General features: G+C 40.9%; 2 protein-coding genes across 6 annotated transcripts in view; one reads left to right on the top strand and one right to left on the bottom strand.

Moving 5' to 3' along the window:
• Positions 1–14,782, top strand: part of MARCHF1 (membrane associated ring-CH-type finger 1) — a 462,352-nt gene extending 447,570 nt beyond the window's left edge. For all 5 annotated transcript variants that reach the window (XM_037897485.2, XM_043545930.1, XM_037897484.2 and 2 more), the window contains 2 exons: positions 9,123–9,270; positions 14,484–14,782. In XM_037897485.2, coding sequence (XP_037753413.1) covers positions 9,123–9,270; positions 14,484–14,782 — 447 coding nt within the window. The remainder of the gene's footprint in view (positions 1–9,122; positions 9,271–14,483) is intronic.
• The window catches only part of TMA16 (translation machinery associated 16 homolog), a 91,200-nt gene continuing 78,774 nt past the window's right edge, over positions 9,323–21,748 (bottom strand). Inside the window, exon 8 of the transcript XR_006290703.1 lies at positions 9,323–20,906. The gene's annotated coding sequence lies outside the window, so the exon portion shown is untranslated. The remainder of the gene's footprint in view (positions 20,907–21,748) is intronic.

Here is a 21,748-nt window from a genome sequence, read left to right as displayed (position 1 = left end):
TGAATCCCAGTGGGGCCTGATTCTGGGATTTTAGGCACCTAAAGTGGCAGCTAAATGCCTCAGGCCTTATGTGAATCTAGCCCTTAGGAGCTCAGTGGCAGAGTTAAAACTAGTGCCCTGTCCACTAGATCATGCAATGTCACACTGAACAAAGACTGTATTAACTGCTGTTTCAACATGTGAAGAGGATCCTTAAAGGCTTTTTAGGGAGAAGGGTTTATGCATTGTAGAAAGCTGTTAATATTGCTTTTTAAATAAACAACCATAATGTGACATGAGCATATCCCTAATAGATGAGGAGGTGATGACGATGTTGGTTTGGAAGAAGGCCCTGTTATGGGCAGAGGATGTTATAATTATCCACCGTGGCGTTTCTTGCACTTTCCTCTGAAGCATCTGTTGCTGGCCACTCTGAAACAGGATACTGGGCTGAATGGACCACTGGTCTGACCTAGTATGGCCATTCTTATATTAATGTTCCACATTCCTGCTTTTAGGTCTGTGCTGGAATATAGGTACTGGGGTGAGGATAGTTACTGAATTATGATTATTCTTGATGATACAGATTACAGAAACAGCTACTTCATTTTGCATGTTAGAGAGGATCTGTTCCAATTACTTAATATCCCTACTTTGCACATTTTAAGGGCCTGCTAACTGATGACATACAAAGTTACAAATTCATAAGCTTAATAAGTGGTGTGCACTGATTGTACCAACCGAGTACAACTCTTTCAGTTCACTGTCATTTTTAAAGAGAAATGTACTGCTCTTTATTTTGAAAAGGCTGCATTATGAATTCTGTGAAGATAAAAATCTCATTACTAAGGTGTTTAGCAAAGTGAGGTATTTTAATAACATAGTTCTTCAATAATCTATGCGACCATTACTGCAGAAGCTGTAGAATCTTAGGGCTTTTCTACAAGCAGAGCTGCACCAATTTAATATGTGTGATTTTAACATTTCTTTAGTTGAACAGCTGCAAGTCTGTGTAGACACTGATTTCAGTTTAAAGCAGTATAGTTTAGGTTACGTTGATGAGGAACAGTGAAAGAAGTCACTCTTTAACTGAAATGAGTGCCTACAAAGGGGTTTGTACCAGTTTTAACTAAATCAGCTTAGCTAAGGGTATGTCTACACTGCCCACGTTACAGCGCGGCCGCAGCAGCTCTGTGACATGGGCAGTGTACACACGCTTTATCACCAGGGGAGAGCTCTCCCAGTAATTAAAAAAAACCCACCCCGAACGAGCAGTGGTAGCTTTATCGCCAGGAGCACGGCTCCCAGTGATAAAGTACTGTCTATACTGGCGCTTTTCAGCACTCAAACTTTTGTTGCTCAGGGGAGTGTTTTTTCACACACCTGAACGACTAAAGTTTTAGAGCTGAAAGTGGCAGTGTAGACACAGCCTGTGTGTAGACCAGGCCTCAGATTATACATTCTATGGACCATGTCTTTCTGTATGTGTCTACAGTGCCTAGCACAATAGAGTCCTGATTCTGGATGCAGTTAAGAGAAGGGGGTATGATGAGCCTAACACACATCTTACAGCAGGGGGTGGGCAAAATTTTTGGCTTGAGGGCCACATCAGTGTTGCAAAACTGTATGGAGGGCCGGGTAGAGAAGGCTGTGCCTCCCCAAACTGCCTGGACCCCGCCCCCTCCCTCTTCCCACCCTCTGACTGCCCCCTCAGAACCTCCGACCCGTCCAACCCCCCTGCTCCCTGACCGCTCCCTCCCAGAACCCCCCGCCCCTAACCGCCCCGCCCCCGGGACCCCACCCCTTATTCAACCCTCCCTGCTCCCTGTCCCCGGACGGTCCTGACCCCTATCCACCCCTCCGGAACCCCACCCCCTATTCAACCGTCCCTGCTCCCTGTCCTTACTGCCCTGACCCCGATCCACACCCCCGCCCCCTGACAGGCCCCCCGGGACTCCCACGCCTATCCAACCACTCCTGTTCCCTGTCTCCTGACTGCCCCCCAGGAGTCCCTGCCCCTTATCTAACCCCCCCGCTCCCCACACCTTTACCATGCTGCTCAGAGCAGCAGGACTGGCAGCCGCGCCACCTGGCTGCAGCCAGCTACGCCACCGCGCTGCCCAGAGCACTGGCGGCATGGCGAGCTGAGGCTGTGGGGGTGGGGGGATGGCAGGGGAGGGGCCGGGGGCTAGCCTCCCTGGCTGGGAGTTCAGGGGCCAGGCAGGACAGTCCTGCAGGCTGGATGTGGCCTGCAGGCCGTAGTTTGCCCACCTCTGTCTTATAGCAACCAGGCACAAATATACTCCCTACACTCTATTGAGCACTGGTGCCTCTTGGGTGCTGTTTATCTCAAAGGGAAGGCCATGGTCCTATCCCTTGTTCTTCCCACCCACTAGACCTGGCAAATGCTGCATTATCCTAAGGGGAGGTGCCAGAGACATACTCAATATTCTGTGATGTACAGCAGGGTATTTTGTGCTGCATTAGGGTATAAGGTAGTCTTTGCTACAGATCTAACCTCTAGTTCCTCTTTGGTTTTGCTTCACATACTACAAAGGCTAAACTCTCCTCTCTGAGCCACACTTCTGATTTCTTCAGAGCTCTTCTGCTCTCCCTGTGTAGAACCCCTATTGTCTTTTATTAGTATTAGTTTGTCTTTCTCCTTCCTCCCCACACGGATTGCCTAGTGAACCCATTCCATTCCTGAAAACAGTCTGATTCTTTCCTCCAGCTGGTAGTTTGATATTAGTGAGTGGTTTACTGTGGAGTCAGAAACAATTAGCGCTTTGACAACTGACCAAAAAAATAGAAAATAAATGCCCCCAAGTTATGTACTGAGATCACACTGAAATATCTTGAGTGCTCAGTTCACTGCATCATATACTCGCTAAAGTCCTTATGGTCTTTTGCCCTGTCTTTTCCAAAAGATCATCCATGATCTGCTAATCATATTAGGCTTCTTTTGGGAAAGGGGCCACGCTTCTCTGTGTTTGTAGAGCATTTGAATTAGCACATTTTAGGTGCCATCATAAAATCATCATTTCAGACTCCCTTTTGCAGAGATTATTGGGTGGGAGCAGGGAGAAAGACACATACTCTCTCCCTCCCACCTCCCCCCCCAATTATTTACCTTCTTGAAAAAAGAACAGAAACTATGTAATAAAATAGCCTTGTCTCTAGATGTGAACAGAAGCAGCTCCATGCAGGTGTGTGTGCTGCTTCTTGTATTCTGCTATTATGTTTATTTGCAGAATTATATATAGCAAGAAGGATTGATGCAACAAGAAAACACATCAAACACAAAAGATTTAATGCTCGATCACTACAGAATTTCCCTTTCCAGGGCTGCTCTAACCAATCCTAGAAAACAAAGATCCAGAAAAAGATACAGGAGTTACAATTAATTAATTCTACAGAAGCCCTTTCTCAGCAGCATCAGCCATCTTTCTCTACTTCAGACAGTCTCTGAGCTGCCTCTTTGAAGTGGCACAGCCCTCTGAGTGGCTGCTATGACATACTCAGGACACTGACTGACCTAGTCTTTGAGCCGCTATCACTTCTTTGCTGGCGATACCTGAATTTCTTGTGTTCTGAGCTCTTTTTTATCTTCTTTTCTTTTGAAGTTTGTTACACAGTACAGAAGGTTAGTTTCCTCCTGCTCCAAGCATTCAAAGGAGAGACACCTTTCCCCAAACTTGTAACTTCAATTTTGTATGTACAGCCATTTGCCCCTTGCAAGAGAAACATTTGTGTATGTAAATAGCACATTAATTTACAAATGCGGGTAGCTAAATACAAAATTGTGGGAATAAATTATTGTGGGCCAAGCCTTTTGGCCCAAGTGAAGATTGTGGGAAACCCTGAATGCAGTGAGGGGGTGGAAGGATGCAGAGAACTGCACCTTTAGCATGCTGCAGAAATATGCCCTTTCAGGGCTCTATCTGCCATACTATGGCTAATGCTTGAGGTACAGGATAGGCTAGATGAGGACTGTGTGGCTTTCTGAACAGTGAATCTGTGTCTCTGTTGCAGGGGAATGGGGAAATGTGAGCCAATGGTAACTATAATCCTAAGGGTGCAGCCCTTTTGGAGAGACTTTTGTCTCGATTATGGAACTGTTTTGCATAAAGTCTGTTTACCTACATGTTGTGTGCAGGGGAGGGAATTTGAATTGCCGCCATACTTTTATAGACTGAGTTAAGGCCCCTTTGAAACTTTGATCCAAAATGTCTATAGTAAGCAGTCTCTAGAACAGGGGAGGGCAAACTTTTTGGCCTGAGGGCCACATTGGGTTTCTGAAATTTCTGGCCCCTGCCCCCTATCTGAACCCCCCTGCTTCTTGCCCCCTGACAGCGCCCCGGCAACCCCTGCCCCATCCACCCACCCCTTCTCCCTGATCGCCCCCGGACCCACCGCCCCTAACTGCCCCCCGCCACCCTATCCAACCCCACTCTCCTTCCTGACTGCCCCCCGGGACCCCTGCTCCCATTCAAGCCCCCTGTTCCCTGCCCTCTGACCGCCCCAACCCCTATCCACACCCCCAGCCCCTGACCACCCCCCAAACTCCCCTGCCCTCTATTCAACACCCCCCACCCCCTTACTGTGCTGTCTGGAGCACCGTTGACTGGCAGCGTGGCTGCACAAGGACAGGCAGCCACGCCACGCAGCTCAGTGCACCGGGTCAGGCCGGGCTCGCAGCTGCACTGCCCCAGGAGCTCGTCGCCCAGAGCATTGCGCCGGCAGCGCAGTCAGCTGAGGCTGAGGGAGGAACAGCAGGGGAGTGGCCGGGAGCTAGCTTCCCGGGCCAGGAGCTCAGGGGCCTGGCAGAACGGTCCCGCGGGCCAGATGCAGCCTGTGGGCCGTAGTTTGCCCACCTCTGCTCTAGAAAATGGGACTGCATCCCTAGATACTTCAGAAAACTGTCTTTCAGCAATTGCTTGAATAAAACTAGCATAGTGATTTTGATTAACCAGTATCACCTCAAAAAGACATAAAAAGAGGCAGTTTTGATCCTGCTGCCTTTTGACCTATAGCCAGCTCCCACAAGTACTATGGATTCCTGTAGATTAGCCAGCAGGGATAAGGAACTTGTTAACTACATTTTCCTCACTGAGTGTAGGCAGACTGTTTAGATTCCTATTTCTGTGATGACTCATGATGATTTAGTTTGCAATTACAAAAAAAATGATTATGAACTTCGGTAACAGCTTTTAGTTTTCGGAGGAAGATCATGTCTTTATAACACAGAGGAAGCAAAAAGCTTGAACAAGGAGCTATGTGTACTGTTAACTAAGATTATTACAACCTTTCTATGGCATGAGCTAATAACAAAATGTTCTCTTTCTTTTTCAAAGGTTTTGGGATGAGTGCATCAAATCTACAGTGCACATTGTTTCTACTTCTATATTTAGTCCAATACACTTTTTAATGGTTGATTTTATTTTTGTGCAAAGTTACAAAATCTTGCTTTCATTTCTTTGTGCCTTTGAATGCTCTTCACAATACATTGTGTTATGAACTTTATGAACTCAGTACAGTCTTATTGCACCCTCTAGTGGCTAGCAGGCATCATCCTTGAAGGAAACCAGCACACCACTTTCAAAAGACAAGTGTTGGAGCTTGAATTCATAACCTAGCTAGTCACTAAAAATCATGGTCATAATCAGTGCTTAATGAAGGAGGCGCAAGGGCTCGAGCAATTTTTTAACTGTCATAACTGATGTGGCAAGCCCAGAGGTGCCCGGGGCTCAGCCCTGGCACAAATTAAGCACTGGTCTTAATAAAGACACTGGATTTATGGCTTATTACAACTCTCTATAACCCACTAACACCCCCCCCCATCACCACCACCACTTTGTCCTATGAATGGTCCCTTAGAGTGTGTGCTAACTACTTATGCTAAACTATCTGTTTGATCTTGTATTTAGCTGTGACATTCTGAGTACCTTTCCCAGACCTGAAGAAGAGCTCTGTGTAGCTCGAAAGCTTGTCTCTCACCAGCAGAAGCTGGTCCAATAAAAGTTATTACCACACCCATCTTGTCTTTCACAGTAAAAATGTAATATTCTAGTTGATTTGTTAAAATGAAAAATGAAAATATCAGTCTAACAATACAAGGAGATAAATATCCTGAGTGGTTCTAAATCCCTCATCATAGCACTCCTCTATTGGTTAGCCTTCTGTCACTCACCTCCGCTTGAGCCTCTGCCCAAAATGAAAAGGAGAGAGAGAATTGAGAGATGCCTATGAAGCTTGTATCACAAAATTCCACAAGACACAAAGCATCCTTGGTATAAACAAGTACATCCCCAGTGAGTTTATTGGAGTTGTGGCAGGACTGGATTAGAACCATAATATTTATTTGTTGTACCCCTCGTTCTTTCCCCACATTCTTCCGTTATCCATTTGTCTTCACTCACTCTGCAGTCTTTTAGATCTCTGCCCTGAAGAGCTTACTTTCTTCTTATACAGCACTGTGAAATCACAGTATAAACATCTCTCCAAGAGTGAAACTGGAACACATACCATCACCACCCATATTGACACTCAGGGGTGCAATTATTATTTTTGTTTGTTTGTTTTACATAATATGCCTTTCCCAACCCCTCCCTCTCCCCCCCCCCCCCCTTAGACTTCTCTTGCTGTTTCTCTGGCCTCTCCTGCTTCCTGCTGCTGTCTCTTTTTCTCCACCAGCCTCAGTACAGCACCCCCTCTTAGGCCAAATTCTGCTCCTAGTTGTAGATTGACTTTGAAGGGAGCCCCTCACTTTTATCCCTTTTAGTCTCTTCGGCTGGCTGCTTCCTCATTCCCTTCCCCAAGGTCTCACTGCTCGCCCTCTTCCTGTCCCCTTATGCCTCCCTAGTTAGATTCAAAAGTCTTTTGTGCTTCAGGCATCAACAACATTACATACCCAGTTTTACCTTGAGAAAAGACTAATTGGAGTGTTTGTTTCTCCTAAGTGTTATCAATGAAAGCCCAGTGTTAAAGGAAGTTCTGTTTGTTGGTAAGTGTTATATTGTAAGCTCTTTGGGACAGGGATGATCATTTATTGTTTTTACACAGTGCCTAGCACAATGGGGCCATGACCTGGTGGAGGCTACTAGATGCTAGCAATAAATTAAATGAAATCTGTGGAGTTTTCTTCACCATTAAAAGTTCTATTCCATACAGGTTTTCATACCTTGCTCATCACAGTAGTATCTGAGTGCTTGCCAGTAGTGCGTGAAGCAACATGACTACACATCTGTCACTTGTTTGTTCTCTCACCCTCTCCCCACAGGGAGAAGCGTGTGCAGTGGAGTGTCTTGTTTTGGTAGGGTGGTGGGGGTTTTTTGACTAAAAATAAAGTTATATATTAGCAAAACTGTTCGCGTGTTTTCTTCAACCAGCTCTAGTTGAACTAGATATCTGATATGGGATTATGTAGTAGTGGTTATCAGCTACTTCACTTAGCATGGAATCAGGTTAACGGGGGAGGACACTCAATGCCTTGAACTTAACAACAGACACTATTGTTGATTAGTTGTTAGTTTAAATAACTCTAGAACTAATAACTTAGGAAACCTAATGCAGACAGAAAATAGGGAAAAGAAACTATTTTCTATGTTAAATCGATTCTTGAAGGTTGGCACTAGCGGTTTTAACACCTGTTATTTTTAACCAATATAAGCCATGGCTATTTAGTTTTCTTCTGTGATGCAAGAGTCTGGGTTCCTTCTCTTGCCTGTATCTCACACTATCCTGACTTTTCCTCCACCTCCTTGTCTCGGGAGTATTCTGCTTTTATTTGTTTTTAATGGTTGTAACTGTTGTTTTGTTACATCAACCCGCTGAGATCACTGACTTGTAAAACTGTGGTATGAAGCCTTAAGAGTGAGGAACGCTTTTGTATCATCCTTTGACCTACCCACTAACACCCTAAGCTTCAGCCCCAAAGGTCTGGCCTTACACTGTACCTATATAGAGCACCGTCCCCAGAACCATAACTGTTTCCACATTCAGAATTGCTTCACTTGGAAAGTGGTGCTTTTGGCACTTTTACTGAAGTTGTAGCATCATATCGGAATTACTGTCCTGCAAAGGACACCAACATGAGCATTTGTGTGCCAGTCCCGAAATGGGCTTAAATAGGAACTATTACTGGTATAGCAATTGCCTTCTTGCATGAGCTGGAGAGAGAGAGCATGTACATCTGTCAGAGAAAAATTCTGAGTCTTTAAATTTCCTTTCCCGCTCATCTTATTCTATATTTATTTTTCACTTCAGTTCTACGCCGTGCCTCCCAATTTGTGCAGTTGAACTTACCCTCTGGTTTGTGCCATTGCTTAGATACTTTATGTGAAAGAGCTACAACTAGAAAAGTCTCATTATCTCTACAGTTCAGTCATGTAGTAATATGACCATCCGAAAGGTGGCACTGTTGTACTATGTTTTCCACCTACTTTACTAATATTCATGAGGGCGGTGTCTGTGGATTTCAAAAGTACTCATCAGACAATCTGTTTTTAAATACATGCTTTTTAGACAAAAGGATAGGGTGTTTTTTTTTAGTAGAATTTGTTATGATTGAGAGGAGGAACTGTGGCAAAAAACAAAAAATTTATACAATATTAACAAAAGGAAAAGTCAGAGTTTGAAGTCAGCTGAGTTGCATGGGTGCAACTGAAGAGAGACTTTGGCCTGTTGTATGAAATCTATCCAGAGTCTTACCCAAGGTTAAGTGACAGGTTTTTAAGCAACCAAGCACATTTGGAGTTCTGGAAGATGTGAATTGTTCTTCATAGCTCCAGATTTGGGGTGCTTGCTGCAGTTAAAACTAATATTTGCTTTTTGACTTCCCTCTCACTGTTAATCTGCCATTGCTGCAGAGACACACGATTAGGTGTAACTCATAGGAAGGCGGTAAGAGATCAAAGGTGAGACTCCTTCCACAGGATCCTACGTTCTTATGAATTGATGTAGATTTGTATATAATGCATCAGGTAACTTTGTGAAGCTTACAATGCTATCTTAGGGACATAAGTTATAAGACAAATATTTTGTAATTAACCCGTCTTTCTTCTCGTTTCAAACAGGAACAACTAGAATGACAAGGAGGCTTTCTTTACAAGCCCACTTAATTTCTAATTCTTTTCTGATTACAGTGGGAGAAACTACAGATGACAACAAGTGAAAGGAGGAAGATAGTCTGTTCAGTTACATTCCATATTATTGCTATTACCTGCGTTGTTTGGTCATTGTATGTTTTAATAGATCGAACTGCTGAGGAAATTAAGCAAGGCAATGACAATGGTAAGTGACTTTATCTCCTTCATTGCTAACAGGGAAACATTAGAAATGCAGATAGATAGCAAGGCACTTTTTATTTGTAAATATATAACAGGATTATAGGGAATTTGTTTGATGACAAAGCAAAGGACACACAATTCAGTTTACAAACCTGTTTTTTGCTGAATATATTTTCTTTCCTGCAGTGCAAACAAATCACAGTTCAATGCACCCATCACAACAACTAAACCATTCAGTTCATTCTTTTCATTTTACTTCAATAGCTGGACTTTTTTAAAGCTACTATTTAAAAATTGATGAGTGAAACTTAAAAAGTTCAGTGCAAGTTCAGTTCAGAGCATCCAAAAGATTTAAGCTGCCCATCTGACCTATTGAAACCTCTCGTCTACAAAACTGGGGTAGAAATCTTGCAAAAGGCTTTCTTAGAAGATTTCAAGCAAGTTAAAACTTCCAGACCCAGCAGGAAACACTGCATGAAATTCACCCTAGTGTAGAAAGTCCTGTGCAGCCCTTAATGTGAGAATTAAATGTCACAGAGGTCCTTTCCTGCATTCTCTGCACACAGCTGGATTTCATCCTCTAACAGCAGCCTTTATTGTGATATTTCAGCACTTTCAGTTCTAGTGGGAATCCATGCAAGCAAAGACTGGGAAAAATGAGGGAGAGGGAGGAGTTACTGGAACAGTTTAGAACAGGGGTAGTCTATTTTTGTCAAGGTCCACATTTCTTCATCAAGGTATAGTCAAGCTCCAGGATCCAGAGAAAATAATAAGTAAATAAAAAGATTTGGGGGTCTGTTCAAAAGCATATGGCAGTCCAGATTTGGCCCGTGCTCCACCTACTGACTACCCCTGATTTAGAACCTTAACAAAAGTTTTGGTTATTATTTCAGTACTAGTAGTATGCCAGTCAGGATTGTGGCCTCGTTGGGCTAGAGGGCATTTAAATGCAGGACTGGATTTACATAGCTGATTTGTTTTACAACAGACTACAGTGGATTACTGAACTAAACAGATATTGCCAACATGCGTATAGTATACTACTTCAGTAGAGTTGCAAATGCTATGCTGCCTTTAGTTACAAGAATTCATTAAGGAAAAATTAACACATGGGAGCAAATCCTGGCTATGGATACACCTCTTGGTGCTCAGTGAAGTCAATGAGGAAATAGATTAGCACATTCAAAAACAAAATTTGATCCACACATAGTAGCATTTATTTGATTACTACAGACAACTGCAAAGCTCCCATCCCCTACCGTGATGCAACAACAGGCCCACTCTTTTTCATATTGAAATTCAGAACTCTGATTTACTACCCAAAAAGTTACACGCTAGCCCAATAAAGCGAGAAGATGGGGGAAATCATTAAAAGTATTTTTCCCTATTTCTTCTTGGCGTACTTACTCCAGGGTCTGGTGAGATGACAGAAATATCTAATCAAACTAGCTCGTGTAAATCAGCATAGCTCCACTGCCTTCAGCAGAGTTACATGATTTACTGCAGCTGAGGCTATTGCCTGGTGTGTAATTTTTCAAAACTAACACCACATCTCATCCGTGATCACTGGTAGGTAGGATTTTCAGAAGCTCCTAAGTCAGTGTGTGGAGTAGCTGTCATTTCCTTAATAAGGAGACCATCTCTGTCACTTAAGAGTAGGAGTCCAACTGACTTTCACTGGAATATGTGCTAAAGTCACTTTGACTTTCAAAAGTGCCACCCTGAAAAAGTTAGCACTTACTAGCAGTTTCCATGACAGGGAAATCTGTGGTAATTAAACACCATTCTGTAGTGATTATTTCAATGATTTCTCACTTACAAAGACTTTTCTAAGGCAAGCCAGTTGCATAAGCAGCAAAAACAGATGGTTAAACTAGGGCTGTTGATTAATTGCAGTTAACTCATGCAATTAACTCAAAAATTAATCGCACTGTTAAACAATAGAATACCAATTGAAATGTATTAAATATTTTGACAGGTTTCAGAGTAGACTGGATACAATTAACTTAGGCTTGAATAGAGACTGGGAGTGGATGGGTCATTACACAAAGTAAAACTATTTCCCGTTGTTTATTCTGCCCCCCCCCCCAACCCCCACTGTTCCTCAGACGTTCTTGTCAACTGCTGGAAATGGCCCACCTTGATTATCACTACAAAAGGTTCCCCTCTCCCCCTCCCCCCCCCCCCCCCCCCCCCCCGCTGGTAATAGCTCACCTTAAGTGATCACTCTCATTACAGTGTGTATGGTAACACCCATTGTTTCATGTTCTCTATGTATATAAATCTCCTCACTGTATTTTCCACTGAATGCATCCGATGAAGTGAGCTGTAGCTCACGAAAGCTTATGCTCAAATAAATGTGTTCGTCTCTAAGGTGCCACAAGTACTCCTTTTCTTGTTTTTAAAATATTTTGGATGGTTTTCTACATTTTCAACTATTTCTATTACAACACAGAATACGAAGTGTATAGTGCTCACTTTATATTATTTTTATTACAAATATTTGCACTGTAAAAATGATAAACAAAAGAAATAGTATTTTTCAATTCACCTCATTCCAGTACTGTAGTGAAATCTCTTTAGCGTGAAAGTGTAACTTACAAATGTAGGGGTTTTTTTTGTTACATAAGTGCACTCAGTGTAAAATTTTAGAGCCTACAAGTCCACTCAGTCCTACTTCTTGTTCAGCCAATCACTAAGACAAACAAGTTTGTTTACATTTATGGGAGATAATGCTGCCTGCTTCTTATTTACAATGTCACCTGAAAGTGAGAAAAGGCATTCGCTGGGCACTGTGGCATTGCAATTTGGCAAAGAAGGTACCAATGTGAGTTATCTAAAAATAGCTACAGCACTCGACCCAAGGTTTAAGAATCTGAAGTGCCTTCCAAAATCTAAGAGGGACGAGGTGTGGAGCATGCTTTCGGAAGTCTTAAAAGAGCAACACTCAGATGTGGAAACTACAGAATCCAAACCACCAAAAAAGAAAATCAACCTTCTGCTGGTGGTATCTGACTCAGATGATGAAAATGAACAGGTGTCGGTCTGTACTGCTTTTGATGGTTAAACACGTCATCAGCATGGACAGATGTCCTCTGGAATGGTGGTTGAAGCATGAATGGACATATGCATCTTTAGCGCATCTGGCACGTAAATATCTTGCAACACCGGCTACAACAGTGCTGTGAGAACATCTGTTCTCACTTTCAGGTGACATTGTAAACAAGAAGCAGGCAGCATTATCTCCTGCAAATTGTAACCAAATTTGTTTGTCTGAGCGATTGGCTGAAGTAGGACGGTGTGGACTTGTAGGATCTAAAGTTTTTTACAATGTTTTAGTTTTGAATGCAGTTGGTTTTTTGTACATAATTCTACATTTGTAAGTTCAACTTTCATGATAAAGAGATTGCACTACAGTACTTGTAAACTGAAAAAATACTATTTCTTTTGTTTTTTACAGTGCAAATATTTATAATGAAATATAAAGTAAGTACTGTACACTTAGTATTGTGTTGTAATTGAAATCAATATATTTGAAAATGTAGAAAATACCCAAAAATATTTAAATAAATGGTATTCTATTATTGTTTAACAACACAATTAATTTTTTTAATCACTTGACAGCCCTAGCTTAAACTCAAATTACTGCTCTTCTGGTTGCAACTAAGCCTGGCAGATGACCACCAGTGGATTCTAATCCTCCAGCTGACACCGTATCCATCTTGGAGTGCCTCTCTCTAATGACGCCCAAGCATTGCTTTGAAGTTTAATTATCCTGTTTCTAAAGCACCTTGATCGTGATTTGCACTCTATATGTTCTAAGGATTTTTAAAGATCTTCCATATGTGACTAATAAATTTATTTTAAGTAAAATATCAAGAAAGCAGCATTGACACAGAGGCGTATGACATGCAATCTCAAAACCACACACTTGCATATTATGTATTAATGCCAACACTGTCATCATTAGATCTGATGCAGTAATGCACAACTGAGGGTTTTCCCCCCATTTTAGTCATACTGCTAAACATATGAAGAAGCAGCTGCAGTGTTGTTAATTATCCTGTGATTCTAAAGCTGTTCCCAGTATAGCAATAATTGATTTTGTAAAGTTCTAAGACTAGTTCTAGGCTAAAGTGAATCATCTTAGCATTACTCATATCATTACGGAGTTCAAATTCTCTGTTCTGTAGCCTTAGTGTCATCACCCATGGAGACTTTTTTCTACAATTACAGTAAGACCTTTCAAGAGTTTTTCCTAGTTTTTAAACTGAGCGCAAAGGGTGCAATGAACAAAAACAGTATCAGGAACTGTAAAGTTCTTATATAACTAAGTAGGAAAATAGCAATGTGTTGATTTAGCAGAAGGAAAAAGCACACAAGAGAGGCATAAAGAACAAAAAAAGCTATGGTGCTGTTTTATTCACAAGGTGGATTTCTTCCCACTAATTTGCTACTGAACCAATGCTGCAGCCCCATACCAGGGGAACACATTGGTATTGTAGGTGCCACTGTTCAATGAGGTATAAAATAGGGTGTGCCAGGTATATTTACAGACCCGTAGCGTGCAGCAAACTAGGGTGTAAACTACAGTGCACCAAGTAGCCATGTGGACCTTGCTACTGCTCATTACGAAACTTTGTGCATGGTAGCAGGGTCCACGCAGCACCTTACTGTGTAGCAGACCAGTACACTGTACATACCCTAGCTTGTGGCACACTTGAGTCTCCTTGTAGACCAGCCATCAAACTTTAAAAAAAAAAGAAAGAAAAGCTTCTTTTATTTATTTATTTCAGTAGTAGGGCCCAAAGCCCAGTGATCTGGCCATTCCAGTTTAGATAAACTACATTCTGCCTACTTAAAATAGGTACTATAGGCATGGGTACAATCAAGGGACATAAAAATGTCATCTGTTTCTAGTAAGGACAGTTATCTTTCTGTCCTAAGACCTGATCCAGCATTCCTTGTTAAACCAAAAATCCCCTATTGTACTAGATGTTTAGGGATCTGATCTTGTTTCTATGATCTTGGGAACAGCTGCACTTCATGTGTGTGACTGTGTACATACAGTACAAATAGCATTAGGGATCCTTTGAAAAGAATAATGTTTTGTCAGCTTTATGTAATACTGGAATATAGAGGCTACAGAAAAGAGAAGCAATCAGCAAGACATTATGAAATGATGACAACACTAATTGTAACTTGTTTGTTTGAAAGGTGTTCTTGAATGGCCATTTTGGACAAAACTGGTTGTGGTAGCAATTGGGTTCACTGGAGGCCTAGTCTTCATGTACGTACAGTGCAAAGTCTACATTCAGTTGTGGCGCAGACTGAAGGCTTACAATCGAGTGATCTTTGTTCAAAACTGCCCGGACACTGCCAAAAAAATGGAGAAGAACCCTTCATGCATTCAGAACGCTGAAATCAAGGATGCTGTGGTAGTGCCAGTATCACAGACAGGTACAAACTCCCAGCAAGCGGCTGAAGAAATGACCTCTGAGGTCATGCCAGTTTGACAGAGGTGGCATTGTTTCTTCATTGAAGAAGGTGTGTGTGCATTTTACACCACAGCCCCTACAGAAAGCAGAAACAATCATGCATTTTAAATAAAAGAACAAAAAACCCTGACCAGGGAAATGGATATAGTGAAGCAACATGCATTACTTATGGAATGTGACTGTGAAATAGTTTCTCAATTAGTCAGCCAGGTGTAGTGGAAGTGTAGAAAGCACAACAGAGAACAATTCTAACAGTGTCAAACAGACATGACAAAATGACCTTTTTAAACTGGATGACCAGGAGGAATTGGAAATAGACCTGCTATAACTGTTCTGTTACAGAAAACATCAACAACTTTCCATCTATTTGTTACTACTAGGCATCCTATTTGCTCATCATCTTAAAGTGACACCACTAAAAAGTCATTTGCATTAAACTTAGATCAACAAAGTAAACAGACCTGCACCATGTCACTCACTTTCTAAATCTCGTAAAGTAATCATTACATAGTTGTATGGCTACATGGGAGCCTGAATGTTTTGGGAGCCATGTGAGCTGAGGAGACGTGAAGCACATATTTAATGCTTTTGGATATGTGTTTATTTTTTTTTTGCAAAATAAGCAATTTCAACAAGTAATCTTCAAGTCCTCTAATTGCCTCAAATGCTTCCTTGGTCCCATGAAATACAAGTATTATTTAGCCACAAGGCTCAAATTATTAGCTCTACATCTGGAACAACACTTTTAGTTCTGCTTATCTTAAAGTAAAATAAATGACACTTGTTAAGTGGTGAATTAACATGAACTCTCTGTCAATATATGTAGAAAGGATATATAGAAAGCTTTTCTCCAAGATGGAAAAAGACAAAGTATAATCAGAGGCATTACAGGTTGAAGCATGCAGTCCATTACAAAAGAATATGAAATGAATTTAGACGCTCACACCCCCTAGGAATGACAGCTAAAGTGGAAGGTGGAATTTTTTAAGAGTTCATGCTTCAGCAATTCAGGTAATCACAAAAGAGCATACGTGGACCTATTAAAAGATGCCAGTATCGCCCTGTTCTGATTTGACTGGATAGTTATCCTCTGTTCAGGATAAGACTGAGCAATTAGGGATTCAACAGTTCAGTTGTTAATTTTGTGTTTTGAGCATTTTCATGTAAAACTGAAGTGTGAATAACATTAAAGAGTGCAATAGATAAATGAATGTAGATAAAATGATGTCCAACAGAAGTGAGTTACATAAAGAATTTTTGGCACCTTAGAGACTAACAAATTTATTTGAACATAAGCTTTCATGAGCTACAGCTCTAAGGTGCCACAAGTCCTCCTTTTCTTTTTGCGGATACAGACTAACACAGCTGCTACTCTGAAACCTGTCAAAGAATTTTGTGATTCACTTCCACTTGCTGTGGTGTTTATTATTGGGACAGGAGAGCCAAAGTGGCCAGACGTACCTGTGCATTGGTTTGGGTAAGTCTGGGGACCACAGTAAACTAGGGCCCTCTTTGATCTCATGTTTAGGAAACTGGCATGTGCACGTGGGGGGAAGGACAGGAAATCAAACAAATCCTTTTGTGGATATAATGACCGAGCAGAACTTACCCTGCAGAATGTAATTATCCTGAGTTTTCTAACCTTAAAGCACCATTAAATGGCAGTTGTCTTGCAAGTACTCTGTAACTGAGGCTTAGTCTCAGTTCAGAATGAGATATTAGGAGATATAGTTCAACAGAACTTGTCCCCTGAAGAGAATTTGAGATAGGGAAGTAGTTAATGTCTACTCCAAAGCCTATTGAACACAACTGTAATTCTCCCACTGACTAAGGAGGCTTGGACTAGGCCTTTAATCCCTTACAGCATTATTGAGGCCCTTTCCTTTCAGTTTTTATTTAGTTTAATGTTTTTTGGGAATTTATCAGTTTGGTACAAAAATTTTAAAAGGATGAAAATCTGCAGAAAAAAATTAACTGCACTTTTCTGAGTAAATATTGGGTAAATATCACTGCTCCTGTTTTGTTTAACTTTCAGAAAGCTCCTAGTGGTCCGAAAGATAATCAGATACAGTTTTTTATTTTCAACCCATTTAGTGTGAAAAGTAATTCCTTAACTTTTATCCATGTTCTCTGTAAAGCTGGAAATGTGTATTTAATGAGATTTAGGTAATTCCCATACTTCTGACCTGGCTCACCGCTCTGGAAGCAGAGATGGTGGCTTCACAAACTTGGCTACCCAGACACCATCTCTCCTTCTGGGCAGGGCCCAGAAGTGGAAGAGATGGAGGCAGCAGCATAAGGAGAAGATGCCCTTGTCTCTTCCACTTCTTACCAAAAAATTGTTTTGTAAAACTCAGGAATTTATCAGTTAAACTGGTAAAAACTGAAGGGCCTTAAGCACTGTTAAAGTCCTTTCTCCCCCCTTCATCCCCTCTGTCAGTTGACTTGATGGTTTTTAGAGAGACAAGGTCGGTGAAGTAATATATTTGACCAACTTCTGTTGATATGAGAAACTTTTGAGGTTACAAAAAGCTCTTTCTTCTGGTCTGGGGTAGAAATTTAGCTATATACTCAAAGCCACATTTACCTAGTAGTATAAGACTTGTCTCCAGCAAAAAAGATTATTTACACGGAGGTGTTAGGGATACAGGCTTGCATGAATAACTTCACATGAAAATGGGTCAAGAGTGTAAGTACTGGACATCTGCTATCCTTGTCTATCAGAGAGTATAATGTTCTGTATGAACCCAATCAATCAGTGTAGTCCACTTGAGGATTCTGTGCCACAAAACCCACTCTTTTTCATTGGCAAGTAGTAATTTAATGCTTTTCTTTTAATGTTATTTTGAGAAGAAGTTAAAGATCAGTAAAAACCTACATATACATAAGTAGCTAAACCACAGTGGCCTAGGCCCAGTAATCAAATGCAGTCCTTATTCAGGCAAAACACCTCTCACCTCAGTGGAATTTGGACTGGCTAAGAACTGCAGGATCATCTCTGGGACGAACACTCATTGTGAGCTGCCCTTTTGTAGATGTGGTCAGTCCCAGGTAGACTGCATGGATATGAAGCCAAATTCTGCCTTCTTGCTTGAGCAACACTCCCTTTAACGTCAGTGGCAGTTTTGCTTGGATAAGGATTGCAGAATTACTAGATATTAATGAGGAATTGTGGAACATAAACAAAATGCTTCTATCCCCTATGTGGACATAGATTTTAAGAAACCAGGAAAGAAGAGATCCGTTTCCATTTCCAGAACTGTTTTCAATTACTCATTTTAAAACAGTGACAATGCACCACTTACCTTTGCGTTAGTATGATGAGGATTTTTACCCAGTCTAATGGTACTGTTTCACATAGCACTATAGCTGAAAGCAAGTGGTTATTTTCCTGGCCTGTCCATAACTATACATTCCCCATCATCCCCCTTTTTTATAATTGACACTTAATCTATGAAGAAAATATTTTACACTGTGTAATACCTGGAACTAAGAGTTGTTACTTCTTTAACCCCATTCTCTTTTCCAAAAGGGGTTGGTTTTTGTGAGTGAATATGTACTGAAAGGGGGGGGGGGGGGAGTTAAAGGGAAACAAAATTAATATAACTTTAATTGTTGTAGAACAAATTTGTATTTGTATTAAACAAATGACCCAAACCACTGCAGTTTTCTGTATTTTAAGTGGTAGAAATGATGTTACCACCATATACTATATTTGAGTTTCCAAAAGAAAAAACATTTTGGTTTGTTAAAGCAAAAAATGCAGAATTTATGTTTGCTTTAAGTGTGACATTCCTTCACCAGGACAAAACATTTTCACATCCCATTTCTCCCCAGAGGCAGACCTCCGAGCATAATTATAACTGAATTTGTTGGGAGGATTCCATCTTTCTGACCCGTCCCCATTGTCTCAAGCTATGCACCCAGGAAAAGATTTTGGTTAAGTTTTAAAAGCCCCTTTGCACAGAATTCCGGCAAGTATGGGCCCCACCATTTTTATATGATAGTCTGCTTCGTTTTAAATAGATTATCCAGAGCATAGTTGTAGCAGTCTGACATTATCAAATGGTATCCATTGCCTCCAAGACCAATGGATCACAGTGCTCCTTGAGAGAACATGTTTTAAGAGTTGCAGTAGAAATCATCTAAGCCAGCCTTGCCAAACTGTAAAGAAAATTTCATAGTTTAAACAGATCTACATGCCCAACTTTGCCAGTAAAAACAGAAAGTGCATTAAAATAAAAATGACTGAACTGCTTTTATTAGACATGTTCATTTCTATCCATTGTATATAAATACAGAGCTACATTTATTTTAAAAGTAGGGAATTGTGGGTAACCTGAAGTAATGTTTGACTAGTGTCCATGAAGGGTAACCTTATGGCCAATTTTTTTCTACCTTTTCTGGGAAAAAAATTGTCCTTTGCTAAAGTTTGGGCAGCTAAAATAAAGCTTATGTTGGAACTTGGTTGCAAGCTTAGAGATGACCGGGACTCCACCCTACCCTCCACAGCAGTAGGTACTTCCTGATGCACCGTTCAACTTGATCTTAGGAGTGTGCGGTTGATCACTTTGCCTGAGAATTCACATATCTTTTGGTAAGATGTATGCAGGACAGCATGGAGTATCCTCTTTTCTAGTTACACTGAGGAAATGGGAATTAAAACAGCACTTTTTTGTTTATTCCAATTGGTGCTTTGCGTGCAGTTTGAAGCTCTTGGAGAAAGCAAAAACTAGCTTATTACTCCTTCAAACTTGCCGTATAGTTAAAATTCCTTAAGAGCTAGTACACACAGTCTATAATTTGAAGAAATTAGGTTGTTGTTAAGCAAATTTACACAGGAATTGTTGTAGCAAAGTAAGAGGTTCCTAAAGCCAGACATGTTGTCTGTAAATCTCTCTTTGAAGAAAGACCACCGGTAGTAACAAAATTAGGTGGGTTTCACTTGAACCAGTTCAGCAACCAATAAAAGCTCAGTGGCTCTCAGAGGTAAAACAGCTAGGTACAGGAAGCCCTGCAGAGAGCAGCTCTGGGCATAAACCAGTCTGAGGGGAAGCTCAGGCAAGGTTTTATTGAGAACTGTAGCAATCTCACCTTGAGATTTGCTGCTTATCTTTCTAAAGCTGCAAAATAAATAAGAATTTTGGACAAGATCACATTCGATGTGTAGTAGGCTAGGGAATAGCATGGTGACCCAGTCATTCTCAATGAGCATGCTGCCCTTCTTGATTGGATGTAGCTTCAAGAATATAAATCAGGGCTGACAGCATGACAGAGAGCTTCTTTTACCTCAACTGGAACAAGCCTGTGTTTTTAGAGCAGTGAATTTTAGTCCAGGCTCTCTATGTAAATGTTGGTTTAGTAATTCTATTTGTTCATTTCTAATAATGAACTAGTTACAGACTGACACAGCTGTTCCATTTATGTCAAAAATTGGTCAGAGTATTTGAATTATGGTAATTAAGAGTTACCCTGATTACAAAACTACTCCATAGCAAATCCATAGTTTTATTATATGCCTCATGACACTTTGCACAGGGTATTTTCATGCCACTATACACACATTTTTAAGGTAACAGTTTAAGTGTAGGCGCTTAAAGAACGGTTCTACTCTGTAGAATAGCTTACTAAAATGGTATTGTGAGGCTCCCTATTAGGAACCTTTTTTTAAAAAAAAACCTACCTGAACATTTTCTTTACAGTTACAGTCTGCAGCTCCATTATAATGGATCTTACTCATAGTTGCAGCTCCTTGGAGGCAGACACCAGATCAGTCAGTCAAAGCAGGCTGGGAGAGGCCACACTCTTGAAGATGCATCTAGAAAGCCAGTTCAAGATCCTTCTAGACCTGCTTTGTAGAGCTAATGCCTTTAAACCTTAATTCACAGGTTATTAGGTAGAACAACAAATTTATATAAACCCTTCCTAGATGAGAGTAACTTCAAATTCCACCCCAATTAACAGCGGATATATACAATATGTACATATGTGCCCAAAAAAGAAAATGGAGGAGAGGGCAACAGTTGAAGTCTCGCTCAGAACTATAACCTTGTGGTGGGTGGGTTGGATCTGCTGACTTCCATGCAAGAAGAAAGGTGATTCTCAGCTAAGGCAAATGTTCCTGTTCTTCACAGTGAAAAATCTGCAGATCCATTACAATGGGATGTCCAAAAAGAGTATGTCACCAGCAAGGGAAACAAAGGACAAATGATGAGATAGTGTCTTTTTTTTTTTTTTTTAAATACATCAGTTACAGGGTGAATACTAGCAGACAGGTCTCTTCCTCCAATGGCAGAGGAGGCCTTCACATTTAATTGGTAAAATTTAGTGAAGATGTGAAAAAACATGACCAGGTGGCCCCTCCTCCATCTCCTGTTTGTATATTAGATATGATCCCTCAGGAAGCTTCCATGCCTCTGAATGAATGAGCAGGAATGGGGGGGAAGAAAGGCCCCTATCTTCGAAAGCTTCTGAAATATACCAATTTAGTCATCTACTAACTGATGCAATAGCAGCAGTTTCTTTTCCCCTGATTAACCCCATGGGTGGACGCTCTTATTCCAGAATTAGCTTAATCCTCTTTGATTAAATTAATTCTGAATAAGGCATTATAAATATTTGGAAATAAAAGTGTCTACATGTGGAATTAATGAGGCATCATTCATTTGCTTTAAGTTCACATCCTATCTTATTTGAGCTATATTAATTTGCAGACCAGCCCTTACGCTAATTTGAAGTTTTGTACACAACTTGTTTTGAGTCCCTCTAGCTAAAACAAAGACTGCTTCTAGCACTTAAAACTTTGCAGTTAAACACCATTAAAATCAATTACCTAAAGCTAACTAAAAAAAAACCGTAGACGTTTGGGCGGGGGGAAAATTAGCCCACAGCATTCTGAAACAAAGAACTTCTTTTGAATTTTCTAATTAAAAGAGCATGATAAAGTTTAGTTATAAACACAGAGCACCTCCCATCTACAGTGGT

This window comes from Chelonia mydas, chromosome 4, assembly GCF_015237465.2.
Source record: "Chelonia mydas isolate rCheMyd1 chromosome 4, rCheMyd1.pri.v2, whole genome shotgun sequence".
Lineage (NCBI taxonomy): Eukaryota > Metazoa > Chordata > Testudines > Cheloniidae > Chelonia > Chelonia mydas.
The sequence above is the reverse complement of the archived record's forward strand: the minus strand, read 5'-3'. Positions and strand labels throughout refer to the sequence as shown.